At 38.7% G+C, this 19392-nt stretch overlaps 1 protein-coding gene across 2 annotated transcripts in view; it reads left to right on the top strand.

The window, feature by feature from the left end:
- LOC103699157 (methyl-CpG-binding domain-containing protein 9-like) overlaps positions 1-19188 on the top strand; it is a 28249-nt gene extending 9061 nt beyond the window's left edge. For both annotated transcript variants that reach the window (XM_026801835.2, XM_039119325.1), the window contains exons 5-10: positions 1453-1761; positions 2589-2921; positions 7032-7130; positions 9152-9583; positions 13258-15594; positions 18231-19188. In XM_026801835.2, the coding sequence (XP_026657636.2) occupies positions 1453-1761; positions 2589-2921; positions 7032-7130; positions 9152-9583; positions 13258-15594; positions 18231-18482 (3762 nt within the window). In that variant the 3' untranslated portion in view covers positions 18483-19188. The remainder of the gene's footprint in view (positions 1-1452; positions 1762-2588; positions 2922-7031; positions 7131-9151; positions 9584-13257; positions 15595-18230) is intronic.
- Positions 19189-19392: the final 204 nt, after the last annotated feature.

Genomic DNA, 19392 nt, shown 5'->3' with positions numbered 1-19392 from the left:
CAATCTAGAAACTCTAAAAGACTACAATTAGATATTAGTCATCTAGCTGTTTATAAGACTTGAGATCAAACCTCACATATCTGTGCTCAAATGTCAAAACCATCAATGATCGGTTGCAGATCCCTAATTTCCTTAGGATATATACTCATATGCATTGTGATTTCCATTTTATGACCAGTCAATTTTAGATACCGTAGAAAAGATATATGCTGTGTTCACCAAATTAAAGGTTCACATATCCAATTACCTAAAGACACTTGGCACAGGTCCAAATGTCCACTTACTCTACATCTCAACCTCAAAAAACCAAAAAAAAGGGGCAGGGGGGCACTTCCATACAGTATATGTAATATACTTGTTTGAGAACATGTTAACTATAAGACTACTTAGCTGTCATTGACACTTTCTGTCGAAGTTGCATTTAACACTTTAGGCAGCATAACCTAGTGCATGGATTTACTCACCAGTCAATACAAGGGTTTACTGTTCAGTCCATATCATACAGGGGTCCCTGCCATGCCAGCCGGTATACTGTGTCAGTATGGTGTTCTACTTTGGTCCAAATCATACCTTGGTAGTTTAAACTTTAATCTTAATTTAGTACTTTATGTAGTTTAGAATTATAAAATGCCCTTTTGCTGGATACTCCAAAAACCATGCCAAGTGCTGGCACATTTGGCTGATGTAGCATGATATTTATTCTTTTTGGAGTGCCAAGGAGTGCCTTATTTTTTATATTTTATTTGGAGTGCCAAGGAGTGGCTTATTTTTTGTAAGTGTCTAAAAGTATCAGCACTCCGAGATTCCTAAAAAACTGAAGTGTCTAGGTGACACCCTATCCAATTTTTTTGGGTAGGGAAACAAGAGAGCTGAAGAACATGCACGAGCAAGGCACGGAGAGAATTCTTAACTCATATAGGTTGATATTATATTTATATGTACATGTATGCATGTGCATGTATGCTACATAATTTAGTTTCATCTCTAAGACTTTTTGAGTAACTCCACTTTGCTTACCCATGCGGCATATAATATAAAACAACTTCTAGTATGAATTAGCTAGTATGAAACCGAAGATTGTATAGTCTTTCGACAGAGAAATCAAGATTTTGATATTAAAAAGTGCCTATTGTTGAGAACTGGCCCCATGTATGACGTCATCTATGGATCACCATATATTTTCTTTGAACAGCTTATGAGGTCTTGGGTTTGAACCTGCAACCTGTCACAAATTTTTAAATTTATGCTTAATGTATATGCTGTAAATCTGGGATACTGAATGGGTATCCATCTGTTTAAATCTTGGTCAGTGGTTATGGTTAAGAATCTTTGGCAGATTAGACTGAACTTGTTCAAACTAAATTGTTCAATCCTCCGCGTTTAAGTATTTATGCTTAAGAATCTTTGACGGATCAGACTTAACTTGTTGAAACTAAATTGTTTGATTCTCAGCTACTTGCAGAGGCTGAAAGGCAAATATCTGGTAATACAAAGCGAGATAATGAAGTTTTTCCCGTGGACTCCAAAGATTCTGATGGAGCAATAATTGCTTCTGAGCCAGCTGTTGTGAGTAGCAATAGCCTTCCTGAGTGGGCACAACCTTTGGAGCCTGTGAAAAAGTTACCAACCAATGTGGGAACAAGAATAAGGAAGTGCATTTATGATTCTTTGGATAAAAATCCTCCAGAATGGGCAAAGAAAATTTTGGAGCATTCAATCAGTAAAGAAGTTTATAGGGGAAATGCATCAGGGCCAACCAAGGTAAATTTTTCACTGTTTTATTATATAGTGCTTTAATTGTCCAACATTTTCTCCAAAATTATGACGAGTTTTTTGCAAAGATTTGAAATTCCTCATTGCGTGAGGCATGTCACTTATAATTTTCACCATTACTCTTTAGTTTTAGATTTTTTTTTTTGAATGTTTTCAAATTGCATATGCACATATTACACTTTGTTTGTTAATGTTTTAAGTCGACTTTGTTTATCTTTCTTTTTCATTAATGATCCATCTATCTTATCTATGGATTACATGATGATGTGAATGAATATGATATAAACATTTAATGTGGATTCTCCAAAGCTGTCATTCTTGGATTAGTATGATAGAGTCATAATCTATTCTTTAACATTGCCTAGTTTAGCTGTCAGCACCATCACCAACTCCTCCATGGCAGCAAGATGTTATTAGAGAATTCATCTCAACTATGAGACACACTTAACTATCACTACCCTTGGCCTGTAAAAGTTGCTGTCTTATTATTGCTAATGTTAGTTATTTCTTAGCTTACTCTGCCTAAATAATTCGAATAATGAGCTCCCATATTTTGACATGCTTCAGACCCTTCTGATCTTTGTATGTTTTCCAGAATTGCATATGTGAAAGCTTAAACTCTGCACGTTCTAAATTTTCTTTCATGTATCTGCTGCTGTTGAACTATCATTCTTTCTTTCCCCAGTGTCTGGGACATCCTCTAATCTTCTACTGCAACCTATAAGAGACTATATTGTCTTGTATGCTACCACTACTACTACTAGTAGGTGAACCATGCGATCAATCTGTTGACATTTCTTGTTGGTTGGGTACAGAAAGCTGTTCTATCTGTGCTGGCAGAGGCATCTGGTGGAGGTCTGAAGCGGAAAATCAAGGGACGGAAAGAGAAAAGTCCTATTTCTCTATCAGATGTCATTATGAAAAAATGTCGTACCGTGTTACGTCGTTCTGTTTCTGCTGATGAAGCAAAAGTTTTCTGCAATTTGCTTGGAGCTGCCCTTACGAATTCAAATGATAATGAGGATGAGGGTATTCTTGGATTTCCTGCTATGGTTTCTCGCCCTTTGGACTTTCGTGCAATTGATCTAAGGCTAGCTGTTGGGGCTTATGGTGGATCACATGAGGCTTTTCTTGAGGATGTTCGGGAGGTATGTCTTTTACCTGTTTCCTTTTGTTTTAGATAACAATGAAAATTTTATTTTTTGATTGACCATTTTGTGGCCATCTCAACGTGCCTTCAGGAGTGCATTGCTTTAAAGCTGGTATATAAGTTTTCCTTAATCATGCATAAATAGCTGTGATGCAGCTCATATTAGTTGCTGGGGTGGTGCTGTAAAATTATTCGCTGCATGGTTATTATTTATATCTTTAACCCTTTTGTATATGTTTTTATTTTGTATTCTACTCTTTTGCAAATTAAACATGGGAAATTGTAGTTTTAAACATACTAATATAACCATGAGGTCAGATAATTTGATTGACATGTTATATTGCTATCATAACTGCTAAGAGATTGTAGCTTATTCATATGGAATTTGTGTTGTTTGTTATCAAGAAAATTCAAATTGGTTTTTTCCTTTTCTGGTTTAGCCCAAAATATATTTTTAACTATAGAGTAAGTGCATGAATGAAATCTGAAATAATCTGCTATTGGAGGCAATAATTCAATATATACATTTATATTATGCTATTCACTTAACAGGCTGCGTGCTATTGCGTTTTGTCACACTGTAAAAATATCCTCCAGTATCTCTGACATCTCTTTTTAAAATAGTGACATAGTTTAGAATTATCTATGACAGCCCAGCATTTAACATTATCTATGACATCTCCCTTGACACTCTTAAAGGATTTAGATCAAGAGTTAGTGCATGGTGGTGTGAAAATGAGCAACATGGTTCTAAAATTGCAGTGCTTGTTGCTGTTTGTCCATGTATGATGTATGTGCCAAAAGATTGAGAAGGGAGGTGTATAGTTAATGTGAGTGAAACAGCTTCAATATTTAGGTGTAGAAGATTCAAAGTCAACACTTTTTCAAATCTGAAGAAGAAAAGTGGTTGAAAATTCCATGTTGCATTCCTGTCAAGTTAAAAGACAAATAGACAAGCAGTTTCTGGTGCTACCTGAGTTAGTATGCAAGAGCTGGGTTCCTCTTAGATAAATTGACATGATATAACTTGGGGAGAAGATCATGCCTCCCATACAAGACACCGACTTTAGCACCAAAATGTCCAGTTTAGAACTGTTTAATCTCAGGAGTGTTTTAATTTGTCCTAGGAGTTTTTTAGTTGACGAGTTTTTATGTATTTTTGGTCTGATGATTAAGGTCAGAGGTCGGATGCAGTTCCTTTTGGTTTGTTTACACAGCATTTTCAGTTCTGAGGGCCATAACTTATCGTTCCAGCCAGTCCATGGCCATCTGCTTGTTTGTAGTTTGCCTTTTCCGCAAGGTTTAGGCATGAGGGATCTATATGACTTCTGTAGCCTGCAGCAAAGAAGGCTTTTAGGTATGGCTTTTGGGTACTGGGAAAAAAGAGTAAAGCAAAGATGGGAAGGACTAGGGAGAGAAAAGAAAGGAAAGAGGAGAAAGACAATATGGGGAAAGAAGCTGGGGCTAGCTGCACACATCCCCTTTCTCCTTTTCCCCTCGCATCACTGGTCCATTATCTCTCTTTTATTTGCAATCATTGCATTGTTGGAAAATACTAGCGTTTGTTAAATAGTTCTCTCTCTTTCAACTATAGGGTATAAATTAAGAGGTGTAACAATAGATTTTTGATAAAATTTCACAAAGCTTTTGCTTTTTTTTTTCTCATCCCAATGTTCTCTGTAACAATCTAGGCCTTGCCCAAAAAGCTAAGCTAGAAGATATTATTTGGATTTCTTAATCTTGTATAAGTATCCAAGATTTCATCAGTGCACAACTGATGTGGGACTAAATACAAGCCCACATTGGCTCTTACATACTCCTTCCTGTTTAAGTCATGCCAATCTCGCTAGGCCAAGGATCCACAATCAGCCACAAACACTACAATTGACCCGTGTTATAGTATCTCTTAGTCTACATGGGTTGTCGGCTAAGTTCGATTTGATATTATTTATAACAATGTAAGACGTTGCCTAAAAAGGCGAACTAGAAAGTATTTTTAAACTCCTTGCCCCATGGTTGCCGGAACTGTCCCGAACCTCCTGGTTCGGGGCATACCGAGTGTACCGGCAGCAGACTGGGACGGTTCTGGCAACCAAAATGAGAAATTAGCGACGGAGGGGGAAAAGGAGAAGGAAAAAGAGGAAAAGAGAGAGAGAGAGAGAGAGAGCGGGGGAGGGAGAGGGAGAGGAAGGAAGAGAGAGGGAGGTGGAGTTCGGCTGATGGAGGGTCGGAAAGTTGTGCGGAGGAGGCGGAGGGGCTTGCCTTCGGTTCCTCTGTTTTATTTGAAACAAGGGTCTCGAAGGAGGTTCTTTTTATTTTTGCGATGTTTAAGTGAAGCCGGCAAACTCCTTGCTGATTTTACTTAATTTTTTTTTTTAAAATCTGGGACCCTTGTTTCGAATGGAATAGGAGAACTGGAGGCGGAGCCTCTCCTCCGCGCCTCTGCGCGGCTCGTCAGCCCTCCGTCGGCCTCCGCCACCCTCCTCTCTCCCTCTCTCCCCTTCTCTCTCTTTTCCTGTCCTGTTCTCCCTCCCTCATGCCCTCTCTACTGTGTTGGTACGAGCCCGACATGGAACAACATGGGGTTGTACTGACTCATGCCGCTGAGCAACTGGTTCGAGCCCCGGTTCCGGCACAGCAATTCTTGCATTGCTCTATATTAGCACTCAAGATCTCCCTAATGCACAGTTGATATGAGACTCAAGATATTGCAACACGAGCTCTTTTAGTCCCGACCACAAACCAATCGTGGTGTTTATGATTAAATTTGAACCCTTAGCCTGGCGAGGACACCAAGAATTAAATGGGGAGAGTATGCAAGAGCTTGAGTAGGTGTGCATTTAGTTCCACATTAGTTGTGCACTGGGGAGATCTTGGATACTTATACAGGACCAACCAAGGAGTCCAAATAATTTTTTTTGGATAGCTTTTTCGAGTAAGGTCTATGGTCGTTACATTCTCTATCATTAATTTCTTGGTTGATTGCTTTTAACATGAGTTTTAGTGAAAACCTCTAGGACACAGAAGGCATCCAGCACACCATAACATGTTGCAAATAAAACAAATTTTGATATCTATTGCAGTTTAACTTGGATCTGAACTTAAACAACTAGAAGGCCATCCAATTCACTCTTGCAATTATCCAAGGCCCGGCCTCAAGATTCTTGTCTGCCATCAAAATCTGGTTTGGGACTTGGATTAAGCCTTTTTGTGACTTTCTGGACCACCTTCGTAAAGTTCAATTGGGCATATCCTTTTTCTCTGTCCCTTCTATTGCTATTTGTCCCTCTTCTAAATGGATCCTCCTATAGTCCAAGGCTCCAAGCTATATATCACAAACCAGCTCAATTGCCATTACCAAATCCTTCTTATTTTCTTCCTTTTTTTCTATTTCAAACTTTCTTGGATTTCCTTGCTTCTAACAGTGTGGATATGCCTGTGCATAGGAAATTTGAACTACCCAATTTATATGCATTTTCCAAGATAATTAAGTGCTGATATATTCTTGAATCTCATCTAGAATTTTATTTTGTGGATGAGAGTTACGAGCGCCTATGTTATATATCCATGTTCTTATTGCTTCTTAGGTATGTTTAGTCATAAACATGTCTTAGTAATTCAATAAGCAGAGGTAGCCAAAACAAGAGAGAAGGTTTGGGATACTACATAATTTGAATTCTAGGATTTTATTCTTGGGGAAGTGTAGTGGCCTATCATGGTGTACCATATATGCACATTTTATTGTTTCTATGTTCATGGATTCATCTGTTCATTCTGTGTTTGTTAGCTGATTATATTTGCAATTAATTGGACATGGACCCTTACTTAAATGATCTTTCACATTCTTCGGAGTGAGTCTACAAGTGTGACTACTATTAATTACTACACATTAGAACTAACCATGTCACCTGCATGTTTTAATATGAGAAATTATTGGTTTGTAGAATTGGTTTTTTTAAGACGGTCTGCAATTTACATCTGGACATATACATATGCACATATATGCATGTATGTACACTTTCATGTTTCCATGTAAATAAAGGGGTAATTAAGTCAAAATACAAGTGTTCAACCTTATGGCACTACTAAATCTTGCTTTTGATGGCAGGTTTGGCATAATATATGCACAGCATATGGGGATCGACCTGATCTGATGCAATTAGCTAAAACATTGTCACAGAAATTTGAGTCATTGTATGAGAAGGAGGTCTGTATGTAATCTTCTAACTTCATAATTTCTTATCTTATATTTGCAGTTGCCATATTACCTGCTAATGAAGTCTATGGTAGTCTTTTATAATTGTTACTGCATTGGGTACATAATAGAGTATGATGAACAAAGATAAGGTTGGAGTGTGTGGATTGTTAATTTAGGGAAGGATAAAAAAAGTCAACCTAGTCTAACCACTATGGGGTCTGGGAATGCAGCCTTACCCTGCGTGCGGAGAGACTATTTCCTTGTTTTGCTCTCATGACACCCAGATCACAATGGAGCAACCTTACCACTACGCCAAGGCTAGTCCTCTTTAAATCAAGGAAGTCAAATCTAAATTTTTATTCTCTTGTTATGCATAATTGGCAATGCAATATCTCTTTCTTTGTCATGTTATGAAACAATTTTCAACTAAAACGCATATTTTATAATCAAATTTTGATATCAACATTGAAATTAGACCTATTTAAAGGACAGGCAGGGTGGCTAGGTTTATCCTAAGGTGTCACTTAATTTAGTCAAACTTGAGCTTGGCCTGACGTTGGGTCTACTTCCCAAGCTGAAGCTCGCTTCTTTCTCGGGCTCTGAGTTTCGAGGCTTTGGGTTGGGCCTCGGGCTTCCTGGACCTTTTTCTCTAGTTTAAAAAAATGTTAACAAATTAAATATTTGATAGGGATTGGTAGGGCTGCGATCAAGGTCCGCCGTACCGGTACCGGTCGGCGTACCGGTGGCCGGCCGGACCGGTACGGTACCGGTCCGGTCCGGTCCGTACCGGCCGGTATGCGGTGGTTTCAAAAACCACAGCGCGTGGCGCTGTGGTTCTATAAAAAAAAAAAAAAATCGTACCGGTGCGAACCGGCCGGTACGGGCTCCGAACCGGCCGGTACGGGCCCGAACCGGCCGGTACGCACCCGTACCGGCCGGTTCGGATAAAAAACCGGGAAATACTGGTTTTTTATTCGTTCCGATACCGGTCTAGGACCGGACCAGTACGTACCGGCCCGTACCGGCCGGTACGGCATTCCATGGCTGCGATTGAGGGGGTCTCACCATTGGAGGGAAGCTGCTGACAATGATTGGAGGAGAGGAAGGCCATGCTGTGGTTGAGGGGGAGAGAAGGAGGCCTTGTGGCAGTATTCCACTTCTCCATCTGCTTTAGATGATGAAACAGGTACAAAAACTGCCATCGAATGGGGTTTGGTAGGAGATCTTTGCTGCATTGAGGAGCGGTGGTGCTGTGATCATGGTGGCAACTAATCTGCTGGAGTTAGGGTTGGATAAGGGAGAGGGGTCGAACGGGAGACGAAGAAGAGAAGGGTGGCCCCCACGGCTATGACGAGTGAAGAAGAGGAGAGGGGGAACCGGCAGCTACAATTGGAGAAGAGGAAGAGGACAAGTTCTTCTTGAGGCGGAGAGAACCGGCACTCTCCTTTCCAATATGTAATAAGTGGCAATAGGTGAATAGGCCAAGTGAGCTGGATCTAAGTTAACCTAGGTTTATATATAGAGGGACAGAGATAGATATTGATTGGTTGGTTGGTTGATTGACTGAATGAATGAGTGAATTGGGTTGGACCGAGCTCAGGGCGGACTTTAATGTCTAAACCCAAGTCCGGACCATTTAACATATGGGCTTATTTTGTAGGCCTGGCCCTGCCTACCGGACTTAAAAATTTTGGTCCAGGTCCATCCAAAAGCCGGGCGGGCTGTTCGGCCCGTAAACAGGTCTAATTGAAATTAAGTGGAGGTACATGTCTAATGTTTCATTAGTCTGAAATTTTTTTTTGTCTAGTATTTCACTCCTATAATTCCTTGGTAGGGGGAAAGAAATGATGTATAAGAACATAATCATATGCAGATAATATGTTATTAACACATACTTGATCATTCTGCAGAAAATTTTCAATTTATTTTCTTTTGCTCCTCACATGTGTATATGTATGTCTAGTGTGTGCATGTCTACACACGTGACCACTTCTTTTATACTTCACTAAAAACTTTTTCTTTGAATACAGGTGCTAAACCTGGCTCAGAAGTTTTTAGATCATGCTGGAGCTGAGCATTTTGACTCTGAAACATGGAAGGAGCTGCATGATGTTCTTCTTACAGCAAATGAACTCCCTAAAGCTCCTTGGGAAGAAGGAGTCTGCAAAGTCTGTGGCATTGATAAAGATGATGACATCGTTCTACTCTGTGATAAGTGTGATTCTGAATATCATATGTACTGTTTGAACCCTCCACTAGCTCGAATTCCAGAAGGGAATTGGTACTGTCCATCTTGTGTTCACAGTCAGTCTAAGATGCAAGATTCACGGACACATTCTCATTTTATTAAACGCCATCCGAGGAGACATCTGGGAGAGGAATCTCGTGCTTTCCAAGATGCTCTAAATCAGTTAGCAATCACAATAGAAGAAAGAGAATACTGGGAGTTCAACATAGAAGAGGTTTGCATCCCCCCCCTCCCTCCCTTTTTTTTTTTCCTTTTTGGTCTGCAAACAATGCATGACTATGCTATGCTTCCTTTTATTCTGTGATCCTGTGTCATTAGTCTCACTAATGTCTAGCACCTCACAATTTTTATGTGATCACTTACATTATGCATTTGTTTGTTGAATATCATTTCAAGAATTGAATTTTATGAACTTTGCAGTTACATGGTCCCACAAAAAATGACTATATGACTCACATTCCCAACAGTTTTTTAAGAGGGGGAACAGAAACTTCTGTCCTTTGCTTTAATGTAGAGCCCAGATCTGGTACTTAGCAGTAGAGCCTTGGAGTTTGTATTTTGTTTTTCATTACCTTAGTGAGAACTTGTTAGACACTTCGTTCTAACTTTTCCTCAAAAAAGAGAAAAAAAACTTCATAATTGATTTTTTTTTGTGTTATGAGCAAAAAAAAAAAAAATACAAAGTCTGCAAATCTAAACAAGTTGTTTCCCATTGGATTAAAATTTGCTTCCTACTTATGTAATAATCAAATTTTTTATGGGGCCAAAATACAACATTCCTGATATAGAGGCAACATTCAGAATATGGACTGTGACCTTAATATTCTTGGTCATGGAGAATTCAGTCTTATATATAGTTCAAGGTTTTGTTCTGTTCCTAATATGTCATATTCAAGTATGTATGGGTCCAAAATACAACATTGTAAAATATTGAGGCATCATTTGGAATATGGATTGTGGCTTTAAACATTCTTGGTTATTGAGAATCTTATTTTAGGTTTAGTTCAAGGCTTTGAAGCATTCTAGGACATGATATTCTTTTGTCTATTAAAGCCATACTTACCTTTACTGTTTTCCTAATTATCTTCTCTACTAAATGTAGAGCAACTCTATTACTAAGGTTCTATCTTATACAATCAGCTTTGTGATTAGACCCTTGTGCTCCTCCTTCATGGGCTTTTCCATTATAGACCTCCAAATTCGAGGTATAATTTTGCTTTGTGAAGTGAATAATAAATTTGAGACTTCCTGCTCTTGATCTCTCTAAGAGAGATCAGTTTCTTGAAGTCTTAGATTTGGTAAATGCAATAGATGCATGCTGTGTGATCATAATTACTCTAGGTAAATCTGCCAAACCATGTGACTTTTGCATCTTGGCAAATATCTTGAAATTAAGTACCTTGCTTTTTCCATATTGGGGAAGCTAATATGCATTTCTTTGTATTATAAGCAACTTAGTTTAGTTCATTTGCTTGTTAGTGTTTGGCACATGCCTGGGAACCTATTCTTCCCATCATCCAACAGTATTTTACTCTTACTATCTCCATGCCTTCAATTGTGCATTTTATCAAGTGAGCTTGCAAGGTTATAACATGCTCCTTGTGCAGCGGCCTTTCATTGCTTCTAAAGCGGCCTGTAGTTGCATGTTATTCAAATCATATCCCTTGTATATTGTCTATAGGTTGAGGATGTTGTTGCAAAAGAGCTTGTAGCTGATAGATTGATTGATTTCTTATCAAAAAATTATTTGTTTAGCTTTAGTTTAATGTGTATGCAAATGACAGGATAGTAATGCTGCCTCCAAAAGAAAATGTTTGCCTTCACAGTCCATGGGTCCCAGTTTCAAGTCATAATCCCTGTTCGTGATGCACGTGAGACATGCTGCGGAAATTTTATATCCAGAATAGTGCAGTTTGTGGCAGAGTCTTTCAAGGCCATGGCTGCAGCTATATCAAAACATAAACAAATGGCATATAATGGATGTAAAATCTGTAACTGTGGTCTTCATGTTCGAAGAAATTTTTTTTTTCTTCACTTTTTTGTGTAATAGTGGTCTTTCTCCAATAATATGTTTTCTTTTGATCAACGGACCAGAATCCGGGGCACGTTTATTTCTATATTAAGTCAGTTAGATGATTCTGTTTTTGTCCGTTCCATCAATACATATGACCAAATATGCTTTCTTGGTATTGGACTCCGTACTAGTGCCACTTTATACTATGTCGGTATGCCTGGTACTGGGGTCGGTTCAGCATACGGAGTGTCGGTACACTTCCTATACTGTATGCTGATATCAAACCGTTACATGGCACACCCCCTGTACCGTATACTAATACGAAACTGGTATGGTACAATATGCCCCGTACCGTCTAGTTCAATCAGTATGGCATACTATACCAAATGACCCTGTTAGTTGTGTGGCATAACATTCATTTTCTAACATGAGGACTAGACCTTTTCAAGTAATCTTGTATTATACTTAATTCAGGTTAGGGCATATTGAAATTTTTATAGAAGTAATTTATTGCATTTTTCACCTTGTTTAGTCTCTTTGTTTTGTTGAACTATACAGTTGGAAATGCTTCCTCTGGTTGCTTAGCTTTGGTCAGTTAACTTTGTGGAAATGTGCCATTCTTTTTATTCATGCTTGAAGCCTTGACAGCTTCGTGTTTTATCTTGCTTGCCATTACCTCTTGTCATATTGGCCACTATGCCCACTCTTTTAGCATTGCATCAATCATTTTTCTTTTTTACACCATGATATCAATTTTCTCTCTCTCAGTTAGCTAGATATCAATGAACATGCAATACAATTATGAAAGAACAGTAGGTTGCAACAAAATTGTGTGATATGTGAAGAGTTAAGTAGGCTGACACATTTAGATGGATTTAACTTTTTGGGTTCTTTCAAGACCAATTCGTCTGTTGACAGTGTCATGCTTGTCGTTGTAATATTAGTAATGACTAAGTTGTAGATCAGCTGTTGTCTTATTATTACAACCACTAGGTAATAGGTATGTTGATGCTATCTGGCTTTGTTTAAATTTGGCTAGACAAAGGAAAAAGTAATGAACAGGATGATATGTGTTCAATCCTTATGTAGTATGCAATATGCAGTCTGACTTGTTTGAATTGCACAACACGGGTTACATCATATGGATTAACAGTCATAAAACTCGAGGATGTCTGGCCTTCCTGTAACCATATGATCCAGTGATGTTTGGTTCATAAATTACTGGGCGCCAGTCATGAAACCCATGAAATCTCTGATGCATGGGCCTGTTCCATCTTCATATTGGAATGTGATTTTTAAAAATGGCAGGGAGGCTAACAATCTAAGATAGTCTCAGTCCTTGTTTTGCATGCCAAATAATATCATTCTCTCCATTCTGTCTCTTGTGCTACAGTGTTGTATATGATCCGTTGTTTCTTTAAAATTTTATAAAATGGTTTATGTATTTCTTGTTGGCTGATGGTCCAACCCATTTAGTGATTATCAAGTTACAGAGTTTACCATTCCAGGTTTAATTTTGTCAATTGTTCTTCTAGTGTTTTTTTGGCAGTAACTTAGACTTAATGATGGAAACAGAAAGTACATTTTTGTGTGCATGCCCTTGAATTTGCAAGCATGGGGATTTTGTGCTTGCATTATAACATGCTTGTGGATGCTTTTTGTGAACTTCTATCTTGAATTTGAGCTAATAAATTATATGAAATCTTAAATTGTACCTGTTTTATTTCTTAGTATGTGGTCCTCTCATTATATTGTGAATGTGATTATTGAAATGTTTTCCCAAGCACTTTGCTTGCTTGGCTTTCCTGCTACAGAAAATTTTACTTGCCATCTGCATTACTCTCATATTTTCTGCTAAAATCTGTTGATTGCAGAGGATATTTTTGCTGAAATTTCTATGTGATGAAGTGCTGAACACTGCATTTATTCGAGAACACCTAGAACAGTGTGCTGATAAATCAAATGATCTACAGCAGAAATTGCGTAATCTAGGTGTAGAGTTGAGAAACTTGAAATCCAGAGAAGAATTGCTGGCAATGAGAGCTGTAAAGGAAAGTACGAGCAAATTTAGTGCGATTGGTGATGTTCCAATGGAAGAAGATACAACTGCTCTGTGTGCTAGCCATGGTAGCTTGATGGGACAGCAACAAAATTTCAGCAACAAAATGAACTATATTGCAACAGGTTCATCAAATCCTTTGAAGGGGGCTTCTATAACCATGGAGGACTGCCTTGAGGAGAATGGACAAGGTGCTGTCAGCAAGAATACAGACCACTTTCTGAGGAGCATAACGGATACAAATGCACATGCTAAGAAAACCCAAAAGCTTACCAGTGATGGCCCTGCTTTGAATACAACATCAGTTCCGGGAAATTCATCCTCTAGCATGAATGTCAGTAAAGGAGATCCATTCAATGGACAAGATGAAAAATCAGTCATATTTTCTTCACAAAGAGAGAGTGATGAAGCTGGGAGAGAAGTGGCAACGAACATTGTAAATATTGAAAGGCATACCCTTGTGCCATCAAAAACAGATACTACTCATGGATCTCATCAGTTTTCTGATAGTGGGAGAACTGATATCGAAGAGAATACTCATTCAGTGCTGATGGGTTCTGTAGTCAATATCCTAGCTGGAGAACTGCCTGCTTCCAATCAAGATAGAACACTCCAAGGAAGTCATGACAACATTCATGCCAATGTAACTGAGCCTGAATGCATTAACCTTGAGATGGACTCTTTAAAAAATGAAATTTCAGATATGCAGGATTCAATTGCCAGTTTGGAGTCACAACTTATGATGACATCTATAAGAAGGGAATATCTGGGTAGGGATTCATCTGGTCGATTGTACTGGGTTCTAGGTAGGCCTGGTAAACATCCATTGCTGGTGGCTGATGGAAGCATGCCTGTGCCACATGAAAGAAGAGATATGTATCCTAGTGGGTCTCATTCTTGTAGCCCTTCTGATTCTAATCTACATAAATGCTGGGATTTATTTGAATCCGATCATGAAATTCAAGAACTTGTTTGCTGGTTGAGAGATACTGATCCTAGAGAAAGAGAGTTGAAGGAATGCATCTTGCAGTGGCTAAGACTTCTTATGTACCAGGACATGAACCATGCACCTGATGATTTTCAACAAATATCAAAGTCATCCATCTGTGAAAATTCTGCAGCTCCACACTGTTTAAGTACAAAGGCTGAAATGATTCTTGGGAGCAGGTATGGTCCTTTCTTAGAGCCAGAAGTAAGTGAAATCCCGAAAAAACGAGGGAGGAAGGCAAAAATAAATCATGAGGAGAGAATGTATAGATGCGAGTGCTTAGAACCTGTATGGTCTTCTCGACACCACTGTCTTTCTTGTCACCAGACGTTTTGCGCTGTAACTGAAATTGAAGGGCATAGTGATGGAAAGTGCACTCCAAGCAATCCGGCTTCTGATGAAAGCAAAGAAGGTGATGATCAATTAAAAGGAAAGGGAGCAAGGTCTGAGAGCATCAAAGAAAAGGAGAACTCTGATGATGTAGATATTGTTGAGACATCAAAGAAACAAAAGTTAGACATCTGCTCAAGGTTGGTTAAATTTCCAAGGAAAGTATGCCCTTACGACCTTGATGAGATAAGTAAGAAATTCATCACCAAAAATTCTAATAAGGAGGTGGTGAAGGAAGTAGGGCTTCTTGGTTCAAATGGGGTCCCATCTTTTGTCCCTTCACCTGTTTTTTTTCTTGATCCTGTATTAGTGCTGAACCAAAGTAAAAAATCTGATACTGGCTTAGCCTTGTCTGAAGAATGGTTGCCGATGTCCATACAAAGGGAAGAAGCTGGCGCAAATGCATCCCAAGATGACATAAGAAATGGCACTGAACGAGCCACTAAGTCAGCTCAAAATTGTGTTGGCAATGGTTCTGATGACCAGTTGGCAAAATCAAAGGGGTCCGCATCAGATTATACAGGTGATGGGGAATGCACACCCTCCCTAACTACTAATACACATGGACTGGAAGTTCCTTGCAGCTGCACAATTCCGGAGTCATCTTTGAGGCCTCTTGTGGGGAAAATTTCTCAGATATTAAAGCAGCTCAAGATTAACTTACTTGATATGGACGCAGCCCTGCCTGAGGAAGCACTGAGACCTTCTAAGTCTCACTTGATGAAAAGATGTGCTTGGCGTGCATTTGTCAAGTCTGCAGAGTCAATATTTGAGGCAAGTTGTCCCCCTGTGTTACTCTTTCTATTGCATCTTACATTGCAGCTGTCTTGTGGTTGGACATTGATTTGATTTTTTCCAGTCAGATTGCTGTTAGTTTACCAGGTACAAGATTAATGTTTAGCACTTCTCTAACACTTGTATTAGATGAAGTGCAGCAAGTAAGATAACATCAAAAAGTTGGATGCGTAAAAACTGCTGACGGGATTAATTGCTGGCTGGGGTGAATCCTAGAGGTCACTAATGAGGCACATAGTTTGTAAATATGTGTATATGAAATAATGTTAGAGAACCAAAGTATTATGATTCCCAGAAGATGCGCATTGATGTATCCTAATAAATATATATGAGCTGGGGATTATAACTCTGAATAGCAAAACACTTTAAACCAAGGTTCGCCGAGGTTTTATTAGGATATAACGTATCAATTACTAACCATACATATAATTTTGGATTTATGCAATGTACTGCCTCTTCTTCCCATCATGACCTGCTAACTTGAGTATCTTTAGAAGGGCATCCCAATGCACAAGGCTCTTGCTACTATAGGGTATGGGAAGGGTCAGATGCACACAACCTTACCTTCATGTGTGGAGAGGCTATTATCGTGTTTCGAACCCACCACACCCATGTCACAAGAGGGCAACCCTACGATTGCACCAAGGCCTGTCCTCTAATTTTTGCAACGTGATTTCTAATTTGTGAGGCCCCATCCTCTTCTCTGATAATTTTTGCAACGTGATTTCTAATTTTGTGAGGCCCCATCCTCTTCTCTGATATGTTAAAATGAGCTGGAGGCTTTCCCTTCTCTTACCTGCACCTCAATGCCTATTTTTTTTGTTTCATTTGGTTAGAAAGGCATGAGGCCTTAATTAAAACCTAAATGGAGAGTTTATGGTAATTGTGTTTCCATTTTTGTATCAAAAACTTTTATGGAAATTATCCTCTGCATCATGTTGTTATGTTTTTGACTTGTAGAGTAAGCATGACCTTATAGTTAGCTAGTTGATGAAGGACAAAATAGTCAGTCAGTAGTAAGATCAATAAGCATTTAGTCGAGCAGCTTTACTTGTTTAAGGTAGCGAAGGCAAGGTCACCCCTAAATCAGATATTATCAAAGCCCAGTTCCTCAACTCGCTCCAAAACTTCTTCCCTCATAAGAAAAAACATTCACTATAAAGCTTCCATGGCAATCAGGAGTGCTGCTTGCATTTGGGCCAAGAACTTGTATGAACAAAATGTCATGGATGTCACTTATGACCAAGGTACGCCAACTCGATGCCGAAGCCCGTACCGGTACCTATCTATTACTGAATTGGAACATCCAGTACGAGGGTCAGTTGGGCGTACCGCGACACTCAGCACGCTGTCTGTACCGCATATTAGTTTGGTACTGGTATGGTACGGTACAGTCGGTATGCACGGATACTAACCGGTACAACATTCCTTGCTCATGGCCATGCTAATACATTTTGCAGTTCAAGATTCGAACCAGAAGTAAGCATTAAACTTTAAGCATCAATGAGCAAGAAGACTTATTATAGACTTGTGTTTGCTATGTGAGGAATGTTATGAAGAAATTTAATTACATTTTACCTATAGAATGTTCTATCTTGTCTATACTATATATAAAAAGGGGAGTTTCAAATTTTGGTATAATTTCTGATAGATTCCATCTATCAAATTCTGTCACTAAAATACCCTTAGTAATCATCGAGGGAAAATATGACAGGTTCTAAAATATCTTTTTTAATGTACATTTGAAAAACTAAAATTAATTTTGAATTCCTTAACACTGTTTGTCAGATTAGAGACAAATTGGTAGGTCTCAAAAAAAAAACTCTCGCTCACCTTCTCTATCCCCTCACGCTCTTTTCCATATTGGTGTTAAAAGGTATGCATGCATGCATGCATATATGCGCATATCTATGTATGTACCAACCTCTTACTCGTCCATTCTCCACCTCTACCATTCTACCCTCTCTTGTGTATTCAATTCATCTAATTTTTATTTATTTTTTAATAAATTCAAGCACTCGAAATATTATCCTTATTTATTTTCAATTTTTTTTGGAGATGTGTATTTCATGTGCCCTAATTTTTTATTTTATTATTCTTATATTTTGTTTTTTATTTTATATCTATTTAGATTTAATATAATTTAATAATATATAGTCATTTTTATTTTTATTAGTTCTTTTATAAACATGCATTGCACGGATTGCTAGTGGCTATAAGAAAAGAAGTAAATTTGGTCATTAGGTGATGGAAAGTTTTAACGCTGCAACAAGCTTTCCCTGTTTAGCTTGGTTTCATCAGGTTTGGCACCAAACGACTAATTTAGCTAATCTAGTCCAGAGATCCTATACCTGAGGGGTTTCGCTAAAAATAAAAATATCTTTTCTTGGCATAGGTAAGGCTAATCTTATCCAAAGTAGTAAGCTTAGGAGCTTATTACATGAAGATTTTTCATAAAGTTAGTTGTAACTTTTTGGTACTCAAAATTTTCTGAATTTTTTCTCGACCAATATTAGCTAAAGGGTTGCAAAATTGGTCTAGTAGGAATAAGCAGTTATGAAATGAGATCACCACCCAGAAACTAGGTCTGACTGTCTTTATCGTACTACATGTAGATGGTTCAGGCAACAATCTTATTTGAGGGCATGATCAAGACACAGTATCTGAAAAACAGTTGGTGGTTCTGGTCCTCCCTCACAGCTGCAGCAAAGACACCAACAATTTCATCCCTTGCTCTCAGAATATACACTCTTGATGATTCTGTCATCTACACCAAGGAGCTGCTTCCCAGTCCAGACCCAACAGATAGTTTGAAGATGACAAGCAAGCTAGGGAAGAAGAGAAAGGATGTCGAAGTAGGATCTTAATGGCGCTGTTAATTTACTGCAACCAAAGTTTCATTCCTGCAGGGCTTGTGTGGTGGCAGCCTTTGATAATTTGTATCGGCTCCCACTCTGCCTCATGAGTCATGATTCTCATAGTTATAACCCAGAAAAAAGAGATGATTTCAGTGTTATTGCCGTTGCTGCCTGTGTACATATGCTTGAAGTGTTCAACTGACAGCACTGACAGAATAGAAAGGTTGCCTGGTTGAGAACCAGAGACCTACTGGGGTTTTGTCTAATTTGGTTGGATGGAAGCTGGTTGGGCTGTCTGCGATGGTGCACAAGTTTCTTCCAGAATGATTTAACTCAGCAGCAAGCTGTTTGCAGAGGGAGTGACCCTCGGGCGGCAAAGATTCATACGGCATTCAGAATGCAACCAATGTAAAAGAAGCTGTAGCTGTACCTAAGCTTGATCAAAGTACCAAATATATAACTTGGTTATCTCTCTCTCTCTCTCTCTCTCTCTCTCTCTCTCTCTCTCTCTGCGCGCGCGCGCGTATGTGCTTGCGTGCATGCATGTGTATGTGGATGGGGGCAACATTTCTTACATTTAATTGTGATTCTTTATTCACCTTTTATTTCTTTCTATCATATTTAAATGCAATTACACCTTTTAGTTAGGGTTATGGCTGTGGTTTTGTAAGGTTGGAAACAGGCTTCTATTAATTATTACTGAAGTTTTTATTTATATGGGTGGGATGGTGTCTTGGAGCGAGCAAGTAGGCAGCCAGATGGAGTTGCATCATCATAATGTCAAGCAAGATCAGCAGACAACATGTCAACTTTGCCGGTAATTATTAGAATTTCTGTAGCAACTTGGAGTAGAAAGTATCCTAGCTGATACCGTGAAAATAACAAAGCTTGATGAGAAGATAAATAGCTGATATATATA

This window comes from Phoenix dactylifera, unplaced genomic scaffold (assembly GCF_009389715.1).
Source record: "Phoenix dactylifera cultivar Barhee BC4 unplaced genomic scaffold, palm_55x_up_171113_PBpolish2nd_filt_p 000529F, whole genome shotgun sequence".
In the NCBI taxonomy this organism is placed as follows: domain Eukaryota; kingdom Viridiplantae; phylum Streptophyta; class Magnoliopsida; order Arecales; family Arecaceae; genus Phoenix; species Phoenix dactylifera.
The sequence above is the reverse complement of the archived record's forward strand: the minus strand, read 5'-3'. Positions and strand labels throughout refer to the sequence as shown.